Source organism: Heterodontus francisci, chromosome 9, assembly GCF_036365525.1.
Source record: "Heterodontus francisci isolate sHetFra1 chromosome 9, sHetFra1.hap1, whole genome shotgun sequence".
Taxonomy (NCBI): domain Eukaryota; kingdom Metazoa; phylum Chordata; class Chondrichthyes; order Heterodontiformes; family Heterodontidae; genus Heterodontus; species Heterodontus francisci.
The window spans coordinates 3368124-3395588 of record NC_090379.1 but is presented as its reverse complement, the minus strand read 5'-3'; the positions used below and the strand labels follow the sequence as shown (position 1 = coordinate 3395588).

The following is a 27465-nucleotide window of genomic DNA, read 5'->3' as shown; positions in this document are numbered from 1 at the left end:
CTGAGGGGAAGAAAGAATTGGGGGGGGGGGGGAGACGTGGTTTGAAGTAGAGTTCGTAATAAATGGAATACAGGTGTCTTTGATGTAATTGTCCTTGATTGAAGTTGACGTCTTGGAGTTCTCACGGGGGTCCGGTGCACAATTTCAGACTTGCTTCTCTGGTACCAGAAGGCCGAAGATATGCTATGTGTGTAGTCTTTAAGCGTAGAAACTGCCACCTGGGGATTTGCTGGAGAGAGAGAGAAACCTTCCTTCTCTTTGGTCTTCCAATTGCACTCTGTCTCCTTTCTGTGTGGCACAATTCAAAAAACCCCCATTCTGGCCAGCAGGTAGGTCATGTGTGAAATAGCAGCTTCTGGGAGAGTTGTTGATTTCAAAGCTTTCCAGACACACTCGGTGGGGGGTAGAGTTCTGGCGCTTACACAAAGAATGTTGATTCCCCAATGGGCTGTGGAAGCTCAGTCATTGAGTATGTTTAAAGCAGAGATTGACAGATTTCTAAATATAAATGACATAAGGGGATATGAGGATAGTGTGGGAAAAAGGCATTGAAGTGGATGATCAGCCATGATCATATTGAATGGTGGGGCAGGCTCAATGTGCCGAATGGCCGACTCCTGCTCCTATGTTTCTATCACTTTTGCCCAGTCCAATCTTGTTAATTGACTCAGTGAGCACTCCCATTATCTTTCTATTCAGCTGTCCCTCAGAATGCAAATGTGCAACCGTGTTTTTAGCTGTTCAGCTCTGTTGTTTTTTTTTAAACAAGCTATGTGCAATGTCGTTAAAAAAAAAAAGTTTCAATAGTGTCCTATATGACGAAATTAATATGTTTCCATTTGGCAGGTGTGATTTCCGTCACACCTCTGCCCCTCGCTGTATGGAATGTGACATTAGGGGAGCATTTCATGATAAGTTAGAAGGAAGAGAAAATACAGGAAAGCACACATGCATTTCTCTCATTCATTCTCATTCATTCACAAATCTTAGAAATTGTTTCAGCCTGTCTTTTCTTTGTAGCAGTGTTGCTTTAAACTGTGGGTCATGTGTTTTGTGCAGAAACCTTTCGGGACAAACAAAATCCTCAAGAGGGCAGAGAAACAGTGAGGGTGATGCCTCACCTAGTCGAAGTGCTGCAGGGGAGTGCAGTGGAATCTGGACAAATAGCTGCAAGCAGGAATGTCCCAGAGGACAAATGAGAAGGTTAGCAATGATTCCTTCTCCATTGTCAGAGGAAAAGGGAAACGTCAAGACCCTGAAGCGAACAGCACTTGCATGATTCACCCAAGCACTGAAAGTGAGGTCACAGTGGATCCACCCACTGTGTTGCCCAAGGGGTTTAAAGTTACTTTACTATCACCCTTCAGTACGTTGGGAATGGGTATCCCAATAAATATGTGATTTTGGCAGAGCTTTGAGGTTTGCACATTTCCATGATTGTCTCGGGTGCCTTTGTTTCTGTTGGGGTCTGCCGGGGGTTGGTTAGATTTAATTAGCTCTGGGTTGAAGCTCGGATCATGGGAGTCGGCAGTGGGTGGATCCACTGTGACCTCACTTTCAGTGCTTGGGTGAATCATACAAGTGCTGTTCACTTCAGGGTCTTGATGTTTCCCTTTTCCTCTGACAATGGAGAAGGAATCATTGCTAACCTTCTCATTTGTCCTCTGGGACATTCCTGCTTGCAGCTATTTGTCCAGATTCCACTGCACTCCCCTGCAGCACTTCGACTAGGTGAGGCATCACCATCACTGTTTCTCTGCCCCCTTGAGGATTTTGTTTGTCCCTACAGGTTTCTGCAAATGCTGTTAGCAGCCCTGGTAGGGTGTTTCTGTTGTCTGCATTTACATAGGAGGATGTGTGGTCAAATTTTCCCAACATTTCAGGGTTGGCTGATTAGACAGTAGGGGTTTTCACTTGGGAATCCTCCCTGACCTCCTTAAACCTGTCCTCTTTGTCCTTTTGGTCCCCTTCCTCTCTAACTCTCTGCCAGACCTGTGCCTGTCTATCCCCTTTTGTTCTTGGCAGGTGTCCCTTACAATTCCCCAAACCGCTGCTGGAGGGTCTCCCAAATCCGATGAATTAGGGGTGCAGATTTCACTGCAGGTTGGGGTTTCTCCTCAACCTGGTACATGTGGCAACTCCTACAGTACTCCACCAAATCTTTGTGGAATTTTGGCCAGTCAAACTGCTGTTTTATGCGGGCTTTGGTTTTCGTATACCAACATGTACAGCCATTGTAACCTCATGGGCCATTCTTAATGCGGCACCACGAACTGGTAAACCACTGTCCACTTTTTGTCCTCAGGTCGGTGAGAAGATCTCCACTTCCTCTTCAGTACCTCATTCTTTAGATAGTAGCAATCAGGGACTCCCTCTGCTTCAATTTCAGTCTGGGCAGCCTGTGCTAACTCTTTAATGCTGAGCCGGCTCGCTGAGCCTCAACTAGGGACGATCCATTTAACCCATCCCTGAGTCCTCTAACTTCCCAAAGAAAGTTTCAGTCAGAAACACCTCATGGTCATTTGCCTGCAGTGCCAATTCAGTCTCCTCTGGGGGAGCTGGTTTAGTCATGGCCTGAGTCACTACACAATCAGGGGAACTACAGGGGACTGTCTCCTGTCACTACCCTGTCCCTCTGACCTCCTTTGGTCTCTCTTTCACTACTGGGGTACGGGTCCCCTCCTCTCCTGAAATTGCTGACTTTCACTGGGGTACGGGTCCCCTCCTCTCCTGAAGGTGCTGACTCTCACTCGGGTACAGGTCCCCTCCTCTCCTGAAGGTGCTGACTCTCACTCGGGTACAGGTCCCCTCCTCTCCTGAAGGTGCTGTCTCTCACTGGGGTACAGGTCCCCTCCTCAGCTGAAGGTGCTGACTCTCGCTGGGGTACGGGTCCCCTCCTCTCCTGAAGGTGCTGACTCTCACTCGGGTACAGGTCCCCTCCTCTCCTGAAGGTGCTGACTCTCACTCGGGTACAGGTCCCCTCCTCTCCTGAAGGTGCTGTCTCTCACTGGGGTACAGGTCCCCTCCTCAGCTGAAGGTGCTGACTCTCACTCGGGTACAGGTCCCCTCCTCTCCTGAAGGTGCTGTCTCTCACTGGGGTACAGGTCCCCTCCTCAGCTGAAGGTGCTGACTCTCACTCGGGTACAGGTCCCCTCCTCTCCTGAAGGTGCTGACTCTCACTGGGGTACAGGTACCCTCCTCAGCTGAAGGTGCTGACTCTCGCTGGGGTACGGGTCCCCTCCTCTCCTGAAGGTGCTGACTCACTCGGGTATGGGTCCCCTCCTCAGCTGAAGGTGCTGACTCTCACTGGAGTACGGGTGCCCTCCTCTCCTGAAGGTGCTGACTCTCACTGGGGTACATGTCCCCTCCTCTCCTGAAGGTGCTCACTCTCACTCGGGTATGGGTCCCCACCTCTCCTGAAGGTGCTGACTCTCACTGGGGTATGGGTCCCTTCCTCTCCTGAAGGTGCTGACTCTCATTGGGGTATGGGTCCCCTCCTCTCCTGAAGGTGCTGACTCTCATTGGGGTATGGGTCCCCTCCTCTCCTGAAGGTTCTGACTCTCACTGGGGTACGGGTCCCCTTCTCTCCTGAAGGTGCTGACTCTCACTGGGGTACAGGTCCCCTCCTCAGCTGAAGGTGCTGACTCTCGCTGGGGTACGGGTCCCCTCCTCTCCTGAAGGTGCTGACTCTCACTCGGGTACAGGTCCCCTCCTCTCCTGAAGGTGCTGACTCTCACTCGGGTACAGGTCCCCTCCTCTCCTGAAGGTGCTGTCTCTCACTGGGGTACAGGTCCCCTCCTCAGCTGAAGGTGCTGACTCTCACTCGGGTACAGGTCCCCTCCTCTCCTGAAGGTGCTGACTCTCACTGGGGTACAGGTACCCTCCTCAGCTGAAGGTGCTGACTCTCGCTGGGGTACGGGTCCCCTCCTCTCCTGAAGGTGCTGACTCACTGGGGTATGGGTCCCCTCCTCTCCTGAAGGTGCTGACTCTCACTGGGGTATGGGTCCCTTCCTCTCCTGAAGGTGCTGACTCTCATTGGGGTATGGGTCCCCTCCTCTCCTGAAGGTGCTGACTCTCATTGGGGTATGGGTCCCCTCCTCTCCTGAAGGTTCTGACGCTCACTGGGGTACGGGTCCCCTTCTCTCCTGAAGGTGCTGACTCTCACTGGGGTACAGGTCCCCTCCTCAGCTGAAGGTGCTGACTCTCGCTGGGGTACGGGTCCCCTCCTCTCCTGAAGGTGCTGACTCTCACTCGGGTACAGGTCCCCTCCTCTCCTGAAGGTGCTGACTCTCACTCGGGTACAGGTCCCCTCCTCTCCTGAAGGTGCTGTCTCTCACTGGGGTACAGGTCCCCTCCTCAGCTGAAGGTGCTGACTCTCACTCGGGTACAGGTCCCCTCCTCTCCTGAAGGTGCTGACTCTCACTGGGGTACAGGTACCCTCCTCAGCTGAAGGTGCTGACTCTCGCTGGGGTACGGGTCCCCTCCTCTCCTGAAGGTGCTGACTCACTCGGGTATGGGTCCCCTCCTCAGCTGAAGGTGCTGACTCTCACTGGAGTACGGGTCCCCTCCTCTCCTGAAGGTGCTGACTCTCACTGGGGTACATGTCCCCTCCTCTCCTGAAGGTGCTGACTCTCACTCGGGTATGGGTCCCCACCTCTCCTGAAGGTGCTGACTCTCACTGGGGTATGAGTCCCCTCCTCTCCTGAAGGTGCTGACTCTCACTGGGGTATGGGTCCCTTCCTCTCCTGAAGGTGCTGACTCTCATTGGGGTATGGGTCCCCTCCTCTCCTGAAGGTGCTGACTCTCATTGGGGTATGGGTCCCCTCCTCTCCTGAAGGTTCTGACTCTCACTGGGGTACGGGTCCCCTTCTCTCCTGAAGGTGCTGACTCTCACTGGGGTACGGGTCCCCTTCTCTCCTGAAGGTGCTGACTCTCACTCGGGTACAGGTCCCCTCCTCTCCTGAAGGTGCTGACTCTCACTGGGGTACAGGTCCCCTCCTCAGCTGAAGGTGCTGACTCTCACTCGGGTACAGGTCCCCTCCTCTCCTGAAGGTGCTGACTCTCACTGGGGTACAGGTACCCTCCTCAGCTGAAGGTGCTGACTCTCACTGGGGTACGGGTCCCCTCCACTCCTGAAGGTGCTGACTCTCACTGGGGTACAGGTCCCAATCTCTCCTGAAGATGCTGACTCTCACTGGGGTACAGGTCCCCTCCTCTCCTGAAGGTGCTGACTCTCACTGGGGTACGGGTCCCCTCCTGTTCTTAAGGTGCTGACTCTCGCTGGGGTACGGGTCCCCTCCTCTCCTGAAGGTGCTGACTCTCACTCGGGTATGGGTCCACTCCTCAGCTGAAGGTGCTGACTCTCACTGGAGTACGGGTCCCCTCCTCTCCTGAAGGTGCTGACTCTCACTGGGGTACATGTCCCCTCCTCTCCTGAAGGTGCTGACTCTCACTCGGGTATGGGTCCCCTCCTCTCCTGAAGGTGCTGACTCTCACTGGGGTATGGGTCCCCTCCTCTCCTGAAGGTTCTGACTCTCACTGGGGTATGGGTCCCTTCCTCTCCTGAAGGCGCTGACTCTCATTGGGGTTTGGGTCCCCTCCTCTCCTGAAGGTGCTGACTCTCATTGGGGTATGGGTCCCCTCCTCTCCTGAAGGTTCTGACTCTCACTGGGGTACGGGTCCCCTCCTCTCCTGCAGGTGCTGACTCTCACTGAGGTACGGGTTCCCTCCTCTCCTGAAGGTGCTGACTCTCACTGGGGTATGGGTCCCCTCCTGTGCTGAAGGTGCTGACTCTCACTCGGGTATGGGTCCCCTCCTCTCCTGAAGGTGCTGACTCTCACTGGGGTATGGGTCCCTTCCTCTCCTGAAGGTGCTGACTCTCACTGGGGTACGGGTCCCCTCCTCTTCTGAAGATGCTGACTCTCACTGAGGTACGGGTCCCCTCCTCTCCTGAAGGTGCTGACTCTCACTGGGGTACGGGTCCCCTCCTCTCCTGCAGGTGCTGACTCTCACTGGGGTACGGGTCCCCTCCTCTCCTGAAGTTGCTGACTCTCACTGGGGTACGGATTCCCTCCTCTGCTGAAGGTGCTGACTCTCACTGAGGTACGGGTCCCCTCCTCTCCTGAAGGTGCTGACTCTCACTGAGGTACGGGTCCCCTCCTCTCCTGAAGGTGCTGACTCTCACTGAGGTACGGGTCCCCTCCTCTCCTGAAGGTGCTGACTCTCACTGGGGTACGGGTCCCCTCCTCTCCTGAAGGTGCTGACTCTCACTGGGGTACGGGTCCCCTCCTGTCCTGAAGGTGCTGACTCTCACTGGGGTACGGGTCCCCTCCTCTCCTGAAGGTGCTGACTCTCACTGAGGTACAGGTCCCCTCCTCTCCTGAAGGTGCTGACTCTCACTGGGGTACGGGTCCCCTCCTCTCCTGAAGGTGCTGACTCTCACTGAGGTACAGGTCCCCTCCTCTCCTGAAGGTGCTGACTCTCACTGAGGTACAGGTCCCCTCCTCTCCTGAAGGTGCTGACTCTCACTGAGGTACAGGTCCCCTCTTCTCCTGAAGGTGCTGACTCTCACTGGGGTACGGGTCCCCTCCTCTCCTGAAGGTGCTGGCTCTCACTGGGGTACGGGTCCCCTCCTCTCCTGAAGGTGCTGACTCTCACTGGGGTACGGGTCCCCTCCTGTCCTGAAGGTGCTGACTCTCACTGGGGTACGGAATCCCTCCTCTGCCGAAAGTGCTGAAATGTACATGTGAGGAACAGACATTTCGGATCAGAGTCTGTGTGGGTCTTGCATTCGGTGTTGTGAATCGTAACATTGTTGTTGCTCTGCATTACAACCTATATAGGGTAAAAATGGGTGCCCTGTGGCTTTAAATAACAAATAAGTGAACTCTCCTGGAGAGCCAGCCTTTGGTGTGTTGCTTTGAGTCATCGGCTGCTGAAGAATCTCAGACATGTTGCTGGATCGACGTTGCCAAATTAGGCCAAGTGCCCGGGTAAAGTTGAGCGTCTCAAGGCCCCAGTGACCCTACTTCCAAATAAAATGCATTTCTTTTCTCCCAAAAGCATTGCAGAAATGTTTGAGTCTTGTCCGGAGTGCCACTATACTTTCAGGAAGGCAGTCTGTCACTGTCCAGTCTGTCATAGAGTAGAGATGGATTGTGGATGGTTCAGGATCTGTCGAGCGAGGGTCATGGGTGAAATTTAACTACCGTCCTAGAACCCAGTGTATGACTGATTCTGTATCATCTTAAATATGTATCACACTTCAGGGAGGCTGGCAATGGCTGGACGAGAGTGCCGAGGAGATTAACGAGAATATTACTGGGGATGAGTGACCTCAGTTACCTAGAGAGACTGGAGAAGCTGGGGTTGGTACAATTTTAAAGGGTGTTCATGAACAGGAACCTGAGGGTGAATGTACACAAATCTTCGAAGATGGCAGGACAAGTTGAGAAATCTTTTAAAAAAGCATAAGGGATTCTTAGTTTTAATATAGAGGAATACATTGAGCCACATAAGGAGATATTAGGGCAGGTGACCAAACGCTTGGTCAAAGAGGTTGGTTTTAAGGAGTGTCTTAAAGGAGGGGAGAGGTGGAGAGGTTTAGGGAGGGAATTCCAGAGCTTAGGGCCCAGGCAACTGAAGGCTTTCCTCTGGAAAGTGCAGCAAGAGTCATGACCAGAGCACCATGGGTGGCTCAGCTGTGCAGGGAGGGAGGAAAAATGACAAGAGAGCAATAATGGTATGGGATTCCAAAGGGGAACAGGTAGGCGGTTTTGTGGTCACAGACATGATTCCAGGATGGTATGTTGCCTCCCTGGTGCAAGGGTCATGGATATCACCGAGTGGCTACAGAGCATTCAGGAGGGCGAGGGTGCACAACCAGAGGTCGTGGTCCACGTTGGTACCAATGATATAGGAAGAAAGAGGGATGAGATCCTGTAGGCTGAGTGTAGGGAGTTAGGAATGAGATTAGCAAGCAGGACCTCAAAGGTAGTAATCTCTGGATTACTCCCCAGGCAACGTGCTAGTGAGTGTAGAAATAGGAGAATACACCAAATGAATGCAGAGATGGTGCAGGAAGGAGGGCTCCAGATTTCTGGGGAAGGTGGGACCCATACAAGCTGGATGGTCTACACCTGAACAGGACTGGGATGAATATCCTTGCAAGAAGGTTTGCTAGTGCTGTTGGGGATGGTTTAAACTGGATTGGCAGGGGGTTGGGAACCTGAGGGCAGTTTCAGATAGGACAATTTCAAGGCAGGAAATGGGAGGCAGAAAATTAGTGAGTGATTCTGAAAAACAGAAGGAGCAAAGGTTAAAAAGTGTGCAGCACATGAATTTGTCAGTGTTAAAAGGTATTTATTTAAATGCAAGGAGTATAGTAAATAAAGCCGATGAGCTGAGGGCACAGATAGACACATGGCTATCATTGCTATAACGGAAACTTGGCTTAAAGAGGGGGAAAAATAGCAGTTCAACATCCCTGGATATAGAGTTTTCAAGCAGGATAGAGAGGGGGATAAAAAAAGGAGGGGGTGTAGCTTTATCGGTTAAAGAATCAATTACAGCTGTGAGGAGGGATGACATGCTAAATGAATCATCAAATGAGGCTATATGGGCTGAGCTCAGAAATAAAAAAGGGGCAGTCACACTACTAGGAGTGTACAATAGACCCCCAAATAGTGAGAGGGAGATAGAAAAACAAATAGGTAGGCAAATTTCTGAGTGCAAAAACTATAGGGCAATAATAGTTGGGGATTTCAACTACCCTAATATCAACTGGGATACAAACAGTGTGAAGGGCACAGAAGGCACAAAATTCTTGAACTGCATTCAAGAGAACTTTTGTCGCCAGCACATAACAAGCCCAATGAGAGGGGGCACAATTCTAGATTTAGTCTTAGAAAATGAAGCTGGACAAGTGGATGAAGTAGCAGTGGGCGACCATTTTGGAGATAGTGACCATTATACAGTTAGATTTAGCATTATTATGGAAAAGGACAAGGATAGAACAGGAGTAAAAGTTCTAAATTGAGGGAAGGCAAATTTTATGAAGCTGTCAGGTGATCTGGCGAAAATGGACTGGATACAGCTACTTGAAGGAAAATCAGTGGCAAACCAGTGGGAGGTATTCAAAAGCAAGATTCTACGGTCACAGTGTAGACTTGTCCCCACAAAGAAAAAGGTGATACTGCCAAATGCAGAGCCCCCTGGTTATCTAGAAGCATATAGGGTAAGATAAAGCAGAAAAAGAAAGCTTATGACAGTTTTAAAAAATTCATTCATGAGCTGTGGGCGTCGTTGGCTACGCCAGCATTTATTGCCCATCCCTAATTGCTCTTGAGAAGGTGGTGGTGAGCTGCGTTCTTGACCAGCTGCAGTCCATGTGGGGTAGGTACACCCACAATGCTGTTAGGAAGGGAGTTCCAGGATTTTGACCCAGCGACAGTGAAGGAACGGTGATATAGTTCCAAGTCAGGACGGTGTGTGGCTTGGAGGGGAACTTGCAGGTAGTGGTGTTCCCATGCATTTTCTGCCCTTGTCCTTCTAGTTGGTAGAGGTCGCGGGTTTGGAAGGTGCTGTCTAAGGAGCCTTGGTGCATTGCTGCAGTGCATCTTGTAGATGGTACACACTGCTGCCACTGTGCGTCGGTGGTGGAGGGAGTGAATGTTTATGAATGTGGTGCCAATCAAGCTGGATGCTTTGTCCTGGATGGTGTCGAGCTTCTTGAGTGTTGTTGGAGCTGCACCCATCCAGGCAAGTGGAGAGTATTCCATCACACTCCTGTCTTGTGCCTTGTAGATGGTGGACAGTCTTTGGGGAGTCAGGAGGTGAGTTACTCACCGCAGAATTCCCAGCCTCTGACCTGCTCTTGTAGCCTCTTATATGGCTACTCCAGTTCAGTTTCTGGTCAATGGTAGCACCTAGGATGTTGATAGTGGGGGATTGAGCGATGGTAATGCCATTGAATGTCAAGGGGAGATGGTTAGATTCTCTCTTGTTGGAGATGGTCATTGCCTTGCACTTGTGTGGCGCGAATGTTACTTGCCACTTATCAGCCCAAGCCTGGATATTGTCCAGGTCTTGCTGCATTTCTACACGGACTGCTTCAGTATCTGAGGAGTCGCGAATGGTGCTGAACATTGTGTAATCATCAGCGAACATCCCCACTTCTGAGCTTATGATTGAAGGAAGGTCATTGATGAAGCAGCTGAAGATGGTTGGGCCGAGGACAAAAAGCTTATTACTTTAGAAAGCGTCGAAGAGTATAGAAAGGGCAGGGGTGAAGTAAAAAAGGAAGTTAGGAAAGCAAAGAGAGAACATGAAAATATATTGGCAGGTAAAATCAAGGAAAACCCAAAATTGTTTTAATCAGTCTATTAAGAGCAAGAGCATAACTAAGGAAAGGGTGGGGCCTATCAGAGATTTACAAGGTAACATATGCGTGGATGCAGAAGATGTGGTCAGGGTTCTTAATGAATACTTTGTCTCTGTCTTCACAAAGGAGACGGTTGATGCAGACATTGTAGTTAAAGAGGAGTGTGAAATATTGGATACGATAAGCATAATGAGAGAGGAAGTACTAGAGGATCTGACATCCTTGAAAGTGGATAAATCACCAGGGCCAAATGACCCCAGGCTGTTAAAGGAAGCCAGAGAGGAAATAGCGGATGCTCTGAGGATCATCTTCAAATCCTTACGGGATACAGGCAAAGTACCAGAGGATTGGAGATCTGCAAACGTTGTACCATTGTTTAAAAAGGTGCGAGGGATAGACCAAATATTTATAGGCTGGTCAGTCATAGAGAGATACAGCACCGAAACAGGCCCTTCGGCCCACCGTGTCCGCTCCGACCATCAACCACCCATTTATACTCATCCTACATTAATCCCATTTTTCCCTCTCACATTCCCACCTTCCCTCAATTCTCCTACCACCTACCTACATTAAGGGCAATTTTTACAATGGCCAATTTACCTATCAACCCGCAAGTCTTTGGCTGTGGGAGGAAACCGGAGCACGCGGAGGAAACCCATGCGGTCACAGGGAGAACTTGCAAACTCCACAAAGGCAGTACACAGAACTGAATCCGGGTCGCTGGAGCTGTGAGGCTGCGGTGCTAACCACTGCGCCACTGTGCCGCCCAGTCTGACTTCGGTGGTGGGCAAATTATTAGAATCAATTCTGAGAGGTAGGATAAACTGTCTCTTAGAAAGGCATGGATTAATCAGGGATAGTCAGCATGAATTTGTTAAGGGAAGGTTGTGTCTTACTAACTTAATTGAATTTTTTGAGGAAGTAACAAGGAGGATTGATGAGGGTCGTGCAGTGGATGTTGTCTACATGGATTTTAGTAAGGCATTTGACAAGGTCCCACATGGCAGACTGGTCAGAAAAATAAAATGGGAATGGCCAGGGGAATAGAACAAAGAACAGCACAGGAACAGGCCATTCGGCCCTCCAAGCCTGCGCCGATCTTGATGCCTACCTAAACTAAAACCTTCTGCACTTCCGGGGACCGTATCCCTCTATTTCCATCCTATTCATGTATTTGTCAAGATGCCTCTTAAACGTCACTATCGTAACTGCTTCCACCACCTCCCCCGGCAGCAAGTTCCAGGCACTCACCACCCTCTGTGTAAAGAACTTGCCTCGCACATCCCCTCTAAACTTTGCCCCTCTCACCTTAAACCTATGTCTCCTAGTAACTGACTTTTCCACCCTGGAAAAAAGCTTCTGACTATCCACTCTGTCCATGCCGCTCATAACTTTGTAAACCTCTATCATGTCGCCCCTCCACCTCCATCGTTCCAGTGAAAACAATCCGAGTTTATCCAACCTCTCCTCATAGCTAATGCCCTCCATACCAGGCAACATCCTGGTAAACCTCTTCTGTACCCTCTCCAAAGCCTCCACGTCCTTCTGGTAGTGTGGCGACCAGAATTGCACGCAATATTCTAAGTGTGGCCGAACTAAAGTAAATGTGGCGGGTTGAAAATTGGCTCAGTGACAGGAAACAAAGGGTAGTGGTCGATGGGTATTTTTGCAAATGGAAGGCGGTTTGTAGTGGCATTCCCCAGGGCTCAGTGTTGGGTCCCTTGCTGTTTGTGGTATATATTAATGATTTGGAATTAAATGTGGGAGGCATGATTGGGGAATTTGCTGATGACACAAAAATTGGCCGTGTATTTGATAGTGAAGAGGATAGCTGTAGACTCCAGAATGATATCAATGGTTTGGTTGAGTGGGTGGAAAAGTGGCAAATGAAATTCAATCCGGAGAAGTGTGAGGTAATGCATTTGGGGAGGGCAAACAAAGCAAGAGAATACATAATAAACGGGAGAATATTGAGATGGTTAGAGGAAGTGAGAGACCTTGGAGTGCATGTCCACAGGTCCCTGAAGGTGGCAGAACAGGTAGATAGACTGGTGAAGAAGGCATCTGGAATGCTTTCATTTATTGGCCGAGGTATAGAATACAAAAGCAGGGATGTAATGCTGGAACTGTATAAAATGCTGGTTAGGCCACAGCTGGAGTATTGTGTACAGTTCTGATCACCACATTACAGGAAGGACATAATTGCTCTGGAGAGAGTACAGAGGAGATTTACAAGAATGTTGCCAGCGTTTGAAAATTGCAGCTACGAGGAAAGATTGGATAGGCTTGGGTTGTTTTCTTTAGAATAGAAGATGCTGAGGGCCGACTTAATTAAGGTGTACAAAATTTCTGAGGGGCCGAGGTAGAATAGACAGGAAGGACCTATTTCCCCTAGTGGAGAAGTCAATGACCAGGGGGCACAGATTTAAAGTGGTTGGTAGAGGGGACATGAGGAAAAACCTTTTCACCTCGATGGTGGTGGGTATCTGGAATTCACTGTCCGGATTGGTGGTGGAGGCAGAAACCCTCAACTCATTTAGAAGGTACCTGGACATACACCTGAAGTGCTGTAACCTGCAAGGCTATGGACCAGGTGCTGGAAGGTGGGATTAGATTGGGCAGCTATTTTTTTCAGTCAGCGCAGACACGATGGGCTGAATGGCCTCTTTCTGTGGAGTAATGTTTCTATGGTTTGAAGGCACGTCCACCAATGGTAGAGTTAAGGAAATCAGCGATGCTCATTGTCCTCAGCATCACAGATGCTAATTGTCAGCCAATTTGATTCTCTCCACGTAATATCAGGAAAAGGCAGAAGGCACTGGATTCAGCCAACACTATGGACCCTGACAGCGTTATGGCTGCAGTGCTGAAGACCTGTGTTCCAGAACTAGCCACGCCCCTAGCTAAGCTCTTCCAGTACAGCTACAACACAGGCATTTACCTGATAATGTAGAAAATTGCTCAGATATGTCCTGTCCACCAAAAGCAGGACAAATCCAATCCAGCCAATTACCGCCCCATCAGTCTACGCTCGATCATCAGCAAAGTGATAGAAGTTGTCGTCGACACTGCTATCAAGCGGTACTTGCTTAGCAATAACCTGCAGTTTGTGCAGTTTGGGTTCTACCAGGGCCAGCTGGCTCCAGATCTCATTATGGCCTTGGTCCAAACATGGACATAAGAACTTAATTCCAAAGGTGAGGTGAGAGTGACTGCCCTTGACATCAAGGCAGCATTTGACTGTGTGGCATCAAGGAGCCCGAGCAAAACTGGAGTCAATGGGAATCGGGGAAAGCTCTCCACTGGTTGGTGTCATAGCTAGCACAAGGAAGATGGTTGTGGTTGTTGGAGGTCAATCATCTCAGCTCCAGGACATCACTGCAGGAGTTCCTCAGCATAGTGTCCTAGGCCCAACCATCTTCAGCAGCTTCATCAATGACCTTCCCTCCATCAGAAGGTCAGAAGTGGGGATATTCGCTGATGATTGCACAGTGTTCAGCACCATTCGCATCTCCTAAGATACTGAAGATATTTGTGTCCAAACGTAGCAAGACCTGGACAACATCCAGGCTTGGGCTGATAAGTGGCAAATTACATTAGTGCCACACAAGTACCAGGAAGTGAAGACCTCCAACAAGAAAGAATCTAACCATCTCCCCTCGATGTTCAACAGCATTACCATCGCTGAATACCCCCATCAACATCCAGGGGGTCACCTTTAACCAGAAACTTAACTGGACCAGTCATATTGCTGTTCCTTCACTATCGCTGGATCAAAGTGCCGGAATGCCTCTCCTAACAGCACTGTTGGTGTACCTACACCACGTGCACTGCAGTGGTTCAAGACGGTGGCTCACCACCACCTTCTCAATAAATGCCAGCAACGTTCACATCCCAAGAATGAATAAAATCAGAGAGGCCAGAATTAGAGGAGCGCAGAGACATCGGAGGGTTGTAGAGCTGGAGGAGGTTACAGAGATAGGGAGGTGCGAGGCTATGGAGGGATTTGAAAACAAGGATGAGAATTTTCAAACCGATGTCTTGCTGGACTGGGAACCAATGTAGGTCATTGAGCACAGGGGTGATGGGTGATTGGTGATTGGGACGTCCAACGAGTATGGACATGGACAGCAGAGTTTTGGAGAGCTCAAGGTTATGGAGGGTGGAAGATGAGAGGCTGGCCAGGATATCCAAGCCGAGGGGGAACAAAGGCATGGATGAGGCAAGTGACAAATTTATCCCGGATTCAGCATTTTTCCCATCACTGATATTCGGATGACTGGCCTGTAGTTGCCAGGTTTATCCTTCTCTCCTCTTTTTATACAGGAGTGTAACATTTGCAATCCTCCAGTCCTCTAGCACCACCCCAAAATCTGTGGCCAGTTCCTCCTCAATTTCCACACTTATTTCCCTCAGTAACCCAGGATACATCCCAACCGGAATAGATGACTTTTCTGTTTTGAGGACTGCCAACCTTTTGTCTGTTGACCGCTTGTCTGAGGTTGTGGGTATATTTGCTTTTTTTGCATACTTAAGTGCTAGAAAGAAAGTCATACATTTCTATAGCACCTCTCACATCCTCAAAATGTTCCATAATGCTTTACAGCCAATGAAGTCCTTTTTGAAGTGGAGTCACTGTTGTATAGTAGGAAAACGCGGTAGCTAAATTGTGCACAGCAAGCTCCCACAAACAGCAATGAAATAAAGGACTAGATCATCTGTTTTAGGTGTTCGTTGAAGGATAAGCATTGGCCAGGTCATTGGGAGAACTCCACCCTTCTTCAAAGGGTGGATAGGATCAGGGAAAACCCTAAGGCTTTCTATAGGTATATCAGGAATAAAAGAATGACTAGAGTTAGATTAGGGCCAATCAAGGATAGCAGTGGGAAGTTGTGTGTGGAATCAGAGGAGATAGGGGAAGTGTTAAATGAATATTTTGCGTCAGTATTTACAGTAGAGAAAAAAAATGTTGTTGAGAATACTGAGGTTCAGGCTACAAGGCTAGATGGGATTGAGGTTCACAAGGAGGAGGTGTTAGCAATTTTGGAAAGTGTGAAAATAGTTAAGTCCCCTGGGCCAGATGGGATTTATCCGAGGATTCTCTGGGAAGCTAGGGAGGAGATTGCAGAGCCTTTGTCCTTGATCTATATGTCGTCATTGTCGACAGGAATAGTGCCGGAAGACTGGAGGATTGCAAATGTTGTCCCCTTGTTCAAGAAGGGGAGTAGAGACAGCCCTGGTAATTATAGACCTGTGAGCCTTACTTCGGTTGTGGGTAAAATGTTGGAAAAGGTTATAAGAGACAGGATTTATAATCATCTTGAAAAGAATAAGTTCATTAGAGATAGTCAGCACGGTTTTGTGACGGGTAGGTCGTGCCTCACAAACCTTATTGAGTTTTTCGAGAAGGTGACCAAACTGGTGGATGAGGGTAAAGCAGTGGATGTGGTGTATATGGATTTCAGTAAGGCGTTTGATAAGGTTCCCCACGGTAGGCTATTGCAGAAAATATGGAAGTATGGGGTTGAAGGTGATTTAGAGCTTTGGATCAGAAATTGGCTAGCTGAAAGAAGACAGAGGGTGGTGGTTGATGGCAAATGTTCATCCTGGAGTTTAGTTACTAGTGGTGTACCGCAAGGATCTGTTTTGGGGCCACTGCTGTTTGTCATTTTTATAAATGACCTGGAAGAGGGTGTAGAAGGGTGGGTTAGTAAATTTGCAGATGACACTAAGGTCGGTGGAGTTGTGGATAGTGCCGAAGGATGTTGTAAGGTACAGAGGGACATAGATAGGCTGCAGAGCTGGGCTGAGAGATGGCAAATGGAGTTTAATGCGGAAAAGTGTGAGGTGATTCACTTTGGAAGGAGTAACAGGAATGCAGAGTACTGGGCTAATGGGAAGATTCTTGGTAGTGTAGATGAACAGAGAGATCTTGGTGTCCAGGTACATAAATCCCTGAAAGTTGCTACCCAGGTTAACAGGGCTGTTAAGAAGGCATATGGTGTGTTAGCTTTTATTAGTAGGGAGATCGAGTTTCGGAGCCACGAGGTCATGCTGCAGCTGTACAAAACTCTGGTGAGACCGCACCTGGAGTATTGCGTGCAGTTCTGGTCACCGCATTATAGGAAGGATGTGGAAGCTATGGAAAGGGTGCAGAGGAGATTTACTAGGATGTTGCCTGGTATGGAGGGAAGGTCTTACGAGGAAAGGCTGAGGGACTTGAGGTTGTTTTCGTTGGAGAGAAGGAGGAGGAGAGGTGACTTAATAGAGACATATAAGATAATCAGAGGGTTAGATAGGGTGGATAGTGAGAGTCTTTTTCCTCGGATGGTGATGGCAAACACGAGGGGACATAGCTTTAAGTTGAGGGGTGATAGATATAGGACAGATGTCAGAGGTAGTTTCTTTACTCAGAGAGTAGTAGGGGCGTGGAACGCCCTGCCTGCAAAAGTAGTAGACTCGCCAACTTTAAGGGCATTTAAGTGGTCATTGGATAGACATATGGATGAAAATGGAATAGTGTAGGTCAGATGGTTTCACAGGTCGGCGCAACATCGAGGGCCAAAGGGCCTGTACTGCGCTGTAATGTTCTTAAAAAAAAAATAGTGCTGTGGGAACTTTTACATAGAAATCACAGAATTGTTACAGAAGGAGGCCATTCAGCCCATCGTGTCCACACTGGCTGTCCGAAAGAGCAGTTCCCTCAGTTCCATTCCTCTGCCTTCTCACCATAACCCTGCACATTCTTCCTTTTCATATAACTGTCTAATTCCCTTTTGAATGCTTCAATTGAACCTTCTCCACCACACTCTCAGGCAGCGCATTCCAGACCTTTAACCATTTGCTGTGTGAAAAAGTTTTTCCTCATGTCATTTTTACTTCTTTTACCAAATACTTTAAATTTGTTCCCTCTTGTTCTCAATCCTTTCACGAGTGGAAACAGTTTCTCTCCATCTACTCTGTCCACACCCCTCATGATTTTGAATACCTCTATCAAATCACCTCTCAGCCTCCTCTTCTCCAAGGAAAACAGTCCTAACTTCTCCAATCTATCTTCATAACTGAAATTCCTCATCCCTGGAACTATTCTCCTGAATCTTTTCTGTACTCTCTCCAATGTCCTCACATCTTTCCTAAAGTGCGGTCCCCAGAACTGGACACAATACTCCAGCTGAGGCCGAACTAGTGTCTTATACAAGTTCAACATAACTTCCTTTCTCTCGTACTCTTATGTCCCTATTAATAAAGCCCAGGATACTGTATGCTTTATTGACTGGGCTGTCAACCTGTCCTGCCACCTTCAATGACTTATGCACATCTACACCCAGGTCCTTCTGCTCCTGCACCCCCTTTAGAATTGTACCCTTTATTATATATTGTCTCTCCATGTTCTTCTACCAAAATGAATCACTTCACATTTCTCTGCATTGAACTTCATCTGCCACCTGTCTGCCCATTCCACCAACTTGTCTATGTCCTTTTGAAGTTCTACACTATCCTCCTCACAGTTGCAGTCATAGAATGGAGGCTAAATGGCCCGTTGTGTTTGTGCTGGCTCTCTGCGAGAGTAACTTTGCTAGTTCCATGCCCCCGCCCCTTTCCTGTAGCACTGCAAATTTTTTCTCTCCTATAATTATCCAATTCCCTTTGAAGACCACGATTGAATTGGCCTCCACCACAGTCATAGGCAGTAGTGAAGCAGTCCATGTAGAAACATAGAAAATAGGAGCAGGAGTAGGTCATTCGGCCCTTCGAGCCTGCTCTGCCATTCATTATGATCATCCAATCAGTAACCTGTTCCTGCTTTCTCCCCATATCCTTTGATCCCTTTCCCCCCAAGAGTGATATCTAACTCCTTCTTGAAAATATACAATGTTTTGGCCTCAATGTAGAAATGCAGCAAGACCTGGACAATATCCAGGCTTGAGCTGAAAAATGGCAAGTAATGTTCGCACCAGACAAGTGCCAGGCAATGATCATCTCCAACAAGAGAGAATCTAACCATCTCCTCTTGACATTCAATGGCATTATGATTGCTGAAACCCCCACTATCAACATCTTAGGGGCTACCATTGACCAGAAACTGAACTGGAGTAGCCATATAAGTACTGTGGCTACAAGAGCAGGTCAGAGGCTAGGAATCCTGTGGCGAGTAACTCACCTCCTGACTCCCCAAAGCCTGTCCACCATCTACAAGGCACAAGTCAGGAGTGTAATGGAATACTCACCACTTGCCTGGATGGGTGCAGCTCCAACAACACTCAAGAAGCTCGACACCATCCAGGACAAAGCAGCCCGCTTGGTTGGCACCCCATCGACAAACATTCACTCCCTCCACCATCGATGCCCAGTGGCAGCAGTGTGTACCATCTACAAGATGGACTGCAGCAATGCACCAAGGCTCTTTAGACAGCACCTTCCAAACCCGTGACCTCTACCAACTAGAAGGACAAGGGCAGCAAATACATGGGAACACCACCACCTGCAAGTTCCCCTCCAAGTCACACACCATCCTGACTTGGAACTATATCGCTGTTCCTTCACTGTCGCTGGGTCAAAATCCTGGAACTCCCTTCCTAACAGCACTGTGGGTGTACCTACACCAAATGGACTGCAACGGTTCAAGAAGCCAGCTCACCCACCAAGGGCAATTAGGGATGGGCAATAAATGCTGGCCTTGCCAGCGAAGCCCACATCCCATGAATGAATTAAAAAATAATTCCTGATCTAAACCACTCGCTGCGTAAAAAGGCTTTCCTCATGTCGCTGTTGCTTCTTCTGCCAGTTGCCTTATATTGGTGTCCTCTGGTTCCCGACACGCGCGCACGCACACACCTACACGTACGCGTACCCACGCACGCGTACACACATGTATATAAACACACACACACAATACCTGTAGCAGTGTTTATCTGCCCTGTGGCCACTGTGTCCAAGCTGCAATGCCTCCCGTCTTGTTGGATCTTGTGTAATACTATGGCCTGGCCTCTCTTGGTGAAGTGCCTGGCAGGCTGGGGTCAGGTTAGCTCCTGCTGTATCTGTGCCAGGTCACAGATTGCCGGGAAGAGAATGTGTCCTTGGCCTCCCATCAGCCTTTTTCCCACACTCCAGTTAGTCATTTATTATTTTAAGCAACGTGGTCTCTCAACATTCCTCAGAACTGTATTTTTGAAAATTAAATAGAAAAAATCAAGAAGTTTATTGAATATAGAGTGTCCCCTTCAGTAAAAGCAAAGTACTAACTCCTTACTCAGCAGTTTGCTGTTCCAACTTGGGCCTTTCCTCTTTTACAAGAACAGTTCCACACACTGACTCTCACAGGCGTATGGGTTCCACAGACACTGATTCTCACTGGGGTACGGGTTCCACAGACACTGATTCTCACTGGGGTATGGGTTCCACACGCACTGACTCTCACTGGGGTATGGGTTCCACAGACACTGATTCTCACTGGGGTACGGGTTCCACAGACACTGATTCTCACAGGCGTATGGGTCCCACACACACTGACTGTCTCTGGGTTACAGGTCCCACACACACTGACTCTCTCTGGGTTACAGGTCCCACACACACTGACTCTCACTGGGGTGCGGGTCCCACACACACTGACTCTCACTGGGGTGCGGGTCCCACACACACTGACTCTCACTGGGGTGCGGGTCCCACACACACTGACTCTCACTGGGGTACGGGTCCCACACACACTGACTCTCACTGGGGTACGGGTACCACACACACGGACTCTCACTGTGGTATGTGTCCCACACACACACTGACTCTGTCTGGGTTACAGGTTCCACACACACTGACTCTCACTGGGGTACGGGTTCCACACACACTGACTCTCACTGGGGTACGGATCCCACACACACTGACTCTCACTGGGGTGCGGGTCCCACACGCACTGACTCTCACTGGGGTGCGGGTCCCACACACACTGACTCTCACTGGGGTGCGGGTCCCACACACACTGACTCTCACTGGGGTGCGGGTCCCACACACACTGACTCTCACTGGGGTGCGGGTCCCACACACACTGACTCGCAGTGGGGTGCGGGTCCCACACACACTGACTCTCACTGGGGTGCGGGTCCCACACACACTGACTCGAAGTGGGGTGCGGGTCCCACACACTGACTCTCACTGGGTTGCGGGTCCCACACACACTGACTCTCACTGGGGTGCGGGTCCCACACACACTGACTCTCACTGGGGTGCGGGTCCCACACACACTGACTCTCACTCAGGTACGGGTCCCACACACACTGACTCTCTCTGGGGTGCGGGTCCCACACACACTGACTCTCACTGGGGTGCGGGTCCCACACACACTGACTCTCACTGGGGTGCGGGTCCCACACACACTGGCTCTCACTGGGGTGCGGGTCCCACACACACTGGCTCTCACTGGGGTGCGGGTCCCACACACACTGACTCTCACTGGGGTACTGGTCCCACACACACTGACTCTCACTGGGGTGCGGGTCCCACACACACTGACTCTCACTGGGGTGCGGGTCCCACACACACTGACTCTCACTGGGGTGCGGGTCCCACACACACTGACTCTCACTGGGGTGCGGGTCCCACACACACTGACTCTCACTGGGGTACGGGTTCCAAACACACTGACTCTCACTAGGGTACGGGTCCCACACACACTGACTCTCACTGGGGTGCGGGTCCCACACACGCTGACTCTCACTGGGGTGCGGGTCCCACACACACTGGCTTTCACTGGGGTACTGGTCCCACACACACTGACTCTCACTCGGCTATGGGTCCCACACGCACTGACTGTCTCTGGGTTACAGGTCCCACACACACTGACTCTCTCTGGGTTACAGGTCCCACACACACTGACTCTCACTGGGGTACAGTTCCCAGGGCACTGATACTTGCTGTGCTGTGTTCTGTTGGTGGGGAATTCAGTTAACCTTTGTATTTGTTGCAGGGTCCTCCAAGCAAACCTGCACGTCGGCAGGGAGGATGGGCTGATGACACCCCTCGCTCATCCAAGTAAGTACCAAATCCACAATCACAGGGATTTTAAAGGGCTCCCAGTTGCCAGTGCAAATAACATAGCTGAACTGTACAGACCAGGTTCGACCTCTGACATCAGTCATCAGGAAAATACTGAAACCTGTTGTTTAGGAAATCTTAACAATACGTTTAGAAAATCATAGTATGATCAGACAAAGTCAGCATGATTTTACGAAAGGGAACTCCTGTTTAACAAATGTATTAAAATTTTTCAGGATGTAACTGGTAGGGTAGCTAAAGGGGAACCAGTAGTTTTAGTATACCTAGATTTCTAAAAGGCATTCGATAAGGTGCCACAGAAAAGATTAATAAGCAAGATAAGGGCTCATGGAGTTGGGGTAATATATTAGCATGGATGGTTAACAGAGAAGATGGAGAGAGTCGGGATAAATGGGGCATTTTCAAGTTAGCAGGCTGTAACTAGTGGAATACTGCAAGGATCACTGTTGGGGGCTCAGCTATTTATAATTTGGAGTGATAATTTAGATGAAGAGACCAAGAATAGTGGGCTGAATTTTACGCCTGCCCCAGCGGGTTGGATGGTGGTGTGGGGGCGGTGTGTAATTGAGCGGGAGGCTCCCGGAGGCCTACCCGCCCCACTTCCGCCTCCGGCCAAGTTTACAGCGTCAGGCGGGGGGAGGTGGGGGGGGGGAAATGGCCCGCCCACCCGAGGCTAATCAAGGCCCTTAAGTGGCCAGTTAAGGGCCCTCGCACGCCTCCACGGGCATTTTACCCATGGCAAACGGGCGTGCTGGGGACGTGAAAGGCCGCCCAGCGATAGCTGCTGACTTTCACGTCAGTGGTGAATTCACGGCCATCTAAGGTAAAATCCAGCCCAATGTATCTAAGTTTGCTGACAATATAAAGCTAGGTGAGAATGTAAGCTGTAGGGAGGACACAAAGTGAGGTAGACCGGTTAAGTGAGTGGATAACAAGGTGGCAGATGGAGTGTAATTTGGGGAAGAGTAATTTATTCACTTTGGTCGTAAGAATAGAAAAGCAGAATATTTTTTAAAAGATGTGAAACTTCTAAATATTGATGTTCAGAGCAATTTGCTGTACAAGGAACACAGAAAGTTAGCATAAAATAAAAGCAAAATACTGCCGATGCTGGAAATCTGAAATAAAAAGAAGAAATGCTGGAAATACTCAGCAGGTCTGGCAGCATCTGTGGAGAGAGAAGCAGAGTTAATGTTTCTGGTCAGTGATCCTTCATCAGAACTGGCAAAGGTTAGAAATGTAAAAGGTTTTAAGCAAGTAAAGCGGGGGTGGGGCAAGAGATAACAAAATGGAAGGTGTTGATAGGACAAGGTCAGAGAATAACTGACCAGAAGGTCATGGAGCAAAGGCAAAGTGTATGTTAATGGTGTGTTGAAAGACAAAGCGTTAGTGCAGAGAGGGTGTTAATTGACAGAAAAATGAACAGCCCTGGCCCCAAGCTCAAACATGAAAAAGATAACAGTGGGTAGGCACAGTAGAAACAAACTAAAATAAAATAAACAAATAAAAGAGAAAAAGAAAAAACTAAAAATATAAAAGGGGATCCCGCCATGCTCTGAAATTATTGAACTCAATGTTCAGTCCGGCAGGCTGTAGTGTGCCTAATCGGTAGATGAGATGCTGTTCCTCGAGCTTGCGTTGATGTTCACTGGAACACTGCAGCAATCCCAGGACAGAGATGTGAGCATGAGAGCAGCAACCGGAAGCTCATGGTCATGCTTTTGGACTGAGCGGAGATGTTCCGCAAAGCGGTCACCCAGTCTGCGCTTGGTCTCCCCAATGTAGAGGAGACCACACTGTGAGCAGCGAATACTTACATTGAAAGAAGTACAAGTAAATCGCTGCTTCACCTGAAAGGAGTGTTTGGGGCCTTGGATAGTGAGGAGAGAGGAGGTAAATGGGCAGGTATTACACCTCCTGCGATTGCAGGGGAAGGTGCCGTGGGAAGGGGACGAGGTGGTGGGGTAATGGAAGAGTGGACCAGGGTGTCACGGAGGGAATGATCCCCTGGGAATGCTGACAGGGGAAGGTGCGTTTGGTAGTGACATCACGCTGGAGGTGGTGGAAATGGCGGAGGATGATCCTTTGGATATGGAGGCTGGTGAGATGAAAAGTGAGGACAAGGGGAACCCTGTCATGGTTCTGGGAGGGAGGGGAAGGGATGAGGGTAGAGGTGCGGGAAATGGGCCGGACATGGTTGAGGGCCCTGTCAACAACAGTGGGGGGGAGTCCTCGGTTGAGGAAAAAGGAAGACATATCAGAGGTGCTGTCATGGAAGGTTGCATCCTCAGAGCAGATGCTTTGGAGACGGAGAAACTGGGAGAATGGAATGGAGTCCTTACAGGAGGTAGGGTGTGAAGAAGTGTAGTCGAGGTAGCTGTGGGAGTCGGTGGGCTTATAATGGATATTAGTAGACAACCTATCCCCAGAGATGGAGACAGAGAAGTCGAGGAAGGGAAGGGAAGTGTCAAAGAGTTATAGAGTCGTACAGAAACAGGCCCTTCAACCCACCGCGTCCATGCCGACCATAATGCCTATCTATACTAATCCCACCTGCCTGCATTAATTCCATATCCCTCTATGCCTTGCTCATTCCAGATGCCTCTTAAATATAGCTACTGTTCCTGCCTCCACCACCTCCTCAGGCAGCTCATTCCAGATACCCACTATTCTTTGTGTGAAAAATTTACCCCTTTGATCCCATTTAATCCTCCTCCCTCTCACCTTAAATCTGTGCCCTCTAGTTTTAGTCACCCTTACCGGGAAACAGACTCTGGCTATCTACCCTATCTATGCCTCTCATAATTTTATATACCTCTATCATGTCCCCTCTCAACCTCCTTCACTCCAGGGAAAACAGAGCCAGCCTATCCAATCTCTCTTTATAACTCAAGCCCTCCAAACCAGGCAACATCCCTGTGAATCTTTTCTGCACCCTCTCTAGCTTAATCACATCTTTCCTGTAGTGTGGCGACCAGAACTGCACACAGTACTCTAAATGCGGCCTAACCAACGTTATGTACAACTGTAACATGATGTCCCAACTCTTGCATTCAATGCCTCGGCCGATGAAGGCAAGCATGCCACACGCCTTCTTCACCACCCTGTCTACCTGTGTTGCCACTTTCAGGGAACTACGTACTTGCACCCCAAGGTCTCTCTGCTCAACAACACTCCCCAGGGCCCTGCCATTCACTGTATATGTCCTGCCCTGGTTTAACTTCCCAAAATGCATCACTTTGCACTTGTCTGCATTAAATTCCATTTGCCACTCCCTTGCCCACTTTCCCAGTTGATCTATATCCTGTTGTAACCTTGGACAACCTTCTTCACTGTCCACTATACCACCAATTTTGGTGTCATCTGCAAACTTACTAATCATGCCCCCTACATTCACATCCAAGTCATTAATATATATGACAAACAACAGAGGGCCCAGCAACGATCCCTGTGGCACACCACTGGTCATCGGCCTCTAATCTGAAAAACAACCTTTCACTACCACCCTCTGCCTCCTGTCACCAAGCCAATTTTGTATCCAATTGGCTAGCTCACCCTGGATCCCATGTGTTCGAACCTTCTGGACCAGCCTACCTTGCGGGACCTTGTCAAAGGCCTTGCTAAAGTCCATGTAGACAACGTCCATCGCCCTGCCCTCGTCAATCCTCTTGGTCACCTCCTCGAAAAACTCAATCAAATTCGTGAGACATGATTTCCCACAAAGTCATGCTGACTGTCCCTAATCAGACCATGCCTTTCCAAATGCATATAAATCCTGTCTCTCAGAATCCCTTCCAATAACTTTCCCACCACTGATGTAAGGCTCACTGGCCTGTAGTTCCCTGGCTTATCCCTGCTACCCTTCTTAAATAAAGGCACAACATTAGCTATCCTCCAGTCTTCCAGTACCTCACCCGTGGCTAACGATGATACAAAAATCTCTGCCAGGGCCCCAGCAATCTCCTTCCTTGCTTCCCATAGAAACCTAGGATACACCTGGTCAGACCTTGGGGATTTATCCACCTTAATGCGCTTCAAAGCCTCCAACACCTCCTCCTTTGTAATGTTGATATGCTCCAGAATGTCGCTTTTCCCTCCCTTGAACTCACTAGCTTCCATGACCTTCTCCACAGTAAATACAGACGAGAAGTATTCATTTAAGGCCTTTCCCATTTCCCGTGGCTCCACACATAGATTACCACACTGATCCTTAAGGGGACCTACTCTCTCCTGAGCTACCCTTTTACTCTTAATATACTTAAAGAATCTTTTAGGATTCTCCTTTATCTTATCTGCCAGGGAAATCTCATGGCCCCTTTTCGCCCTCCTAATTTCCTACTTAAGTGTACTCCTACATCCCCTATACTCCTCGAGGGGTTCACTCGATCCCAGCTGCCTATACCTGACATATGCCTCCTTCTTTGTCCTGACCAGACCCTCAATATCCTTCGTCAAACAAGGTTCCCTAAACTTGCCAGCCTTTCCCTTCCATCTAACAGGCACATGCCGGCCCTGTACTCTTCCTATCTCACTTTTAAAAGCCTCCCACTTACCAGACGTCCCTTTACCTGTAAACAGCCTCTCTCATTCAACCTTTGAGAGTTCCTGTCTGATGCCATCGAAATTAGCCTTCCCCCAATTTAGGACTTCAACCTGAGGACCAGTCCTATCCTTTTCCATAACTATCTTGAAGCTAATAGAGTTATGGTCACTGGTCCCAAAGTGCTCCCCGACTGACACATCAACCACCTGCCCATCCTTATATCCTAAGAGGAGGTCGATTGTAGCCCCTTCTCTAGTAGGGGCATCCACATACTGCTTCAGAAAACTATCCTGGACACACTTAACAAATTCTTCCCCATCTGATCCCTTAGCACTAAGGCAGTCCCAGTCAATATTAGGGAAGTTAAAATCACCTACTATTACAACGCTATAATTCCTCCACCTATCTGTGATTTCCCTACATATATGCTCCTCCACTTCCCTCTGACTATTGGGGGGCCGACAGTATAATCCCATCAAAGTGATGGGATAATGGCCTCGCTGGACATTCCCCCCGGGATATCCTCTCTAAGTACTGCCGTGATGTCCTCCCTAATCAATAGAGCAACTCCCCCTCCTCTCTTACCTCCACCTCTCTCATGTCAGAAGCATCGGTACCCCGGAACATTGAGCTGCCAGTCCTGCCCATCCCTCAACCACGTTTCCGTAATAGCTATAATATCACAATCCCGTGCATCGATCCATGCTCTGAGTTCATCTGCCTTACCTGTAAGGCTTCTTGCATTAAAGTAAATGCAGTTTAGCCTACCAGACTTTCCACGCTCCCTGTCCTGCCCCTGCCCGGCCTGCCTACTGGACTTGCTTGCTTTAACCTCTACATTTGCCTCAACTATCTCATCGGAGAGACTATTACTTTGGGTCCCACCCCCCTGCCAGACTAGTTTAAACCCTCCTGAGTAGTACTAGAAAAACTCCCTGCAAGGATATTGGTCCCCTTCCAGTTCAGATGCAACCCGTCCCTCTTGTACAGGTCACCTCTGCACCAGAAGAGATCCCAATGATCCAAGAAGCCCTCCCGCCTACACCAGCTCTTCAGCCACGCTTTCATTTGCCTAATCCTCCTATTCCTACCCTCACTAGCACGTGGCACAGGAAGTAATCCTGAGATTACAGCCCTAGAGGTCCTGCTTTTTAACCTTCTGCCTAACTCCCTCTATTCACTTTGCAGGACCTCATCTCTCTTCCTGTCTATGTCGTTAGTATCAATATGGACCACGACCTCTGGCTGCTCACCCTCCCCTTTCAGAATGTTCTGCAGCCGCTCCGAGACATCCTTGACCCTAGCACCAGGGAGGCAACATACCATCCTGGAGTCTCGTTTGTGGCCACAGAGACGCCTGTCTGCACCCCTTACAATAGAATCCCCTATCACCCTTCCACCCCTTTTCCTCCCCTGCTGTGCAGCAGAGCCCTTGAAGATGGACCATATAAAGGTGAGAGAAGGGTGGAAATTAGAAGCAAAGTCAATAAAGTTTTCT

The 27465-nt window shown here is 49.3% G+C and overlaps 1 protein-coding gene across 1 annotated transcript in view; it reads left to right on the top strand.

Moving 5' to 3' along the window:
• LOC137374039 (Intraflagellar transport protein 43 homolog) overlaps positions 1–27465 on the top strand; it is a 138938-nt gene that overhangs the window by 8263 nt on the left and 103210 nt on the right. Inside the window, exon 3 of the mRNA XM_068039823.1 lies at positions 21336–21400. Within this exon, the coding sequence (XP_067895924.1) occupies positions 21336–21400 (65 nt within the window). The remainder of the gene's footprint in view (positions 1–21335; positions 21401–27465) is intronic.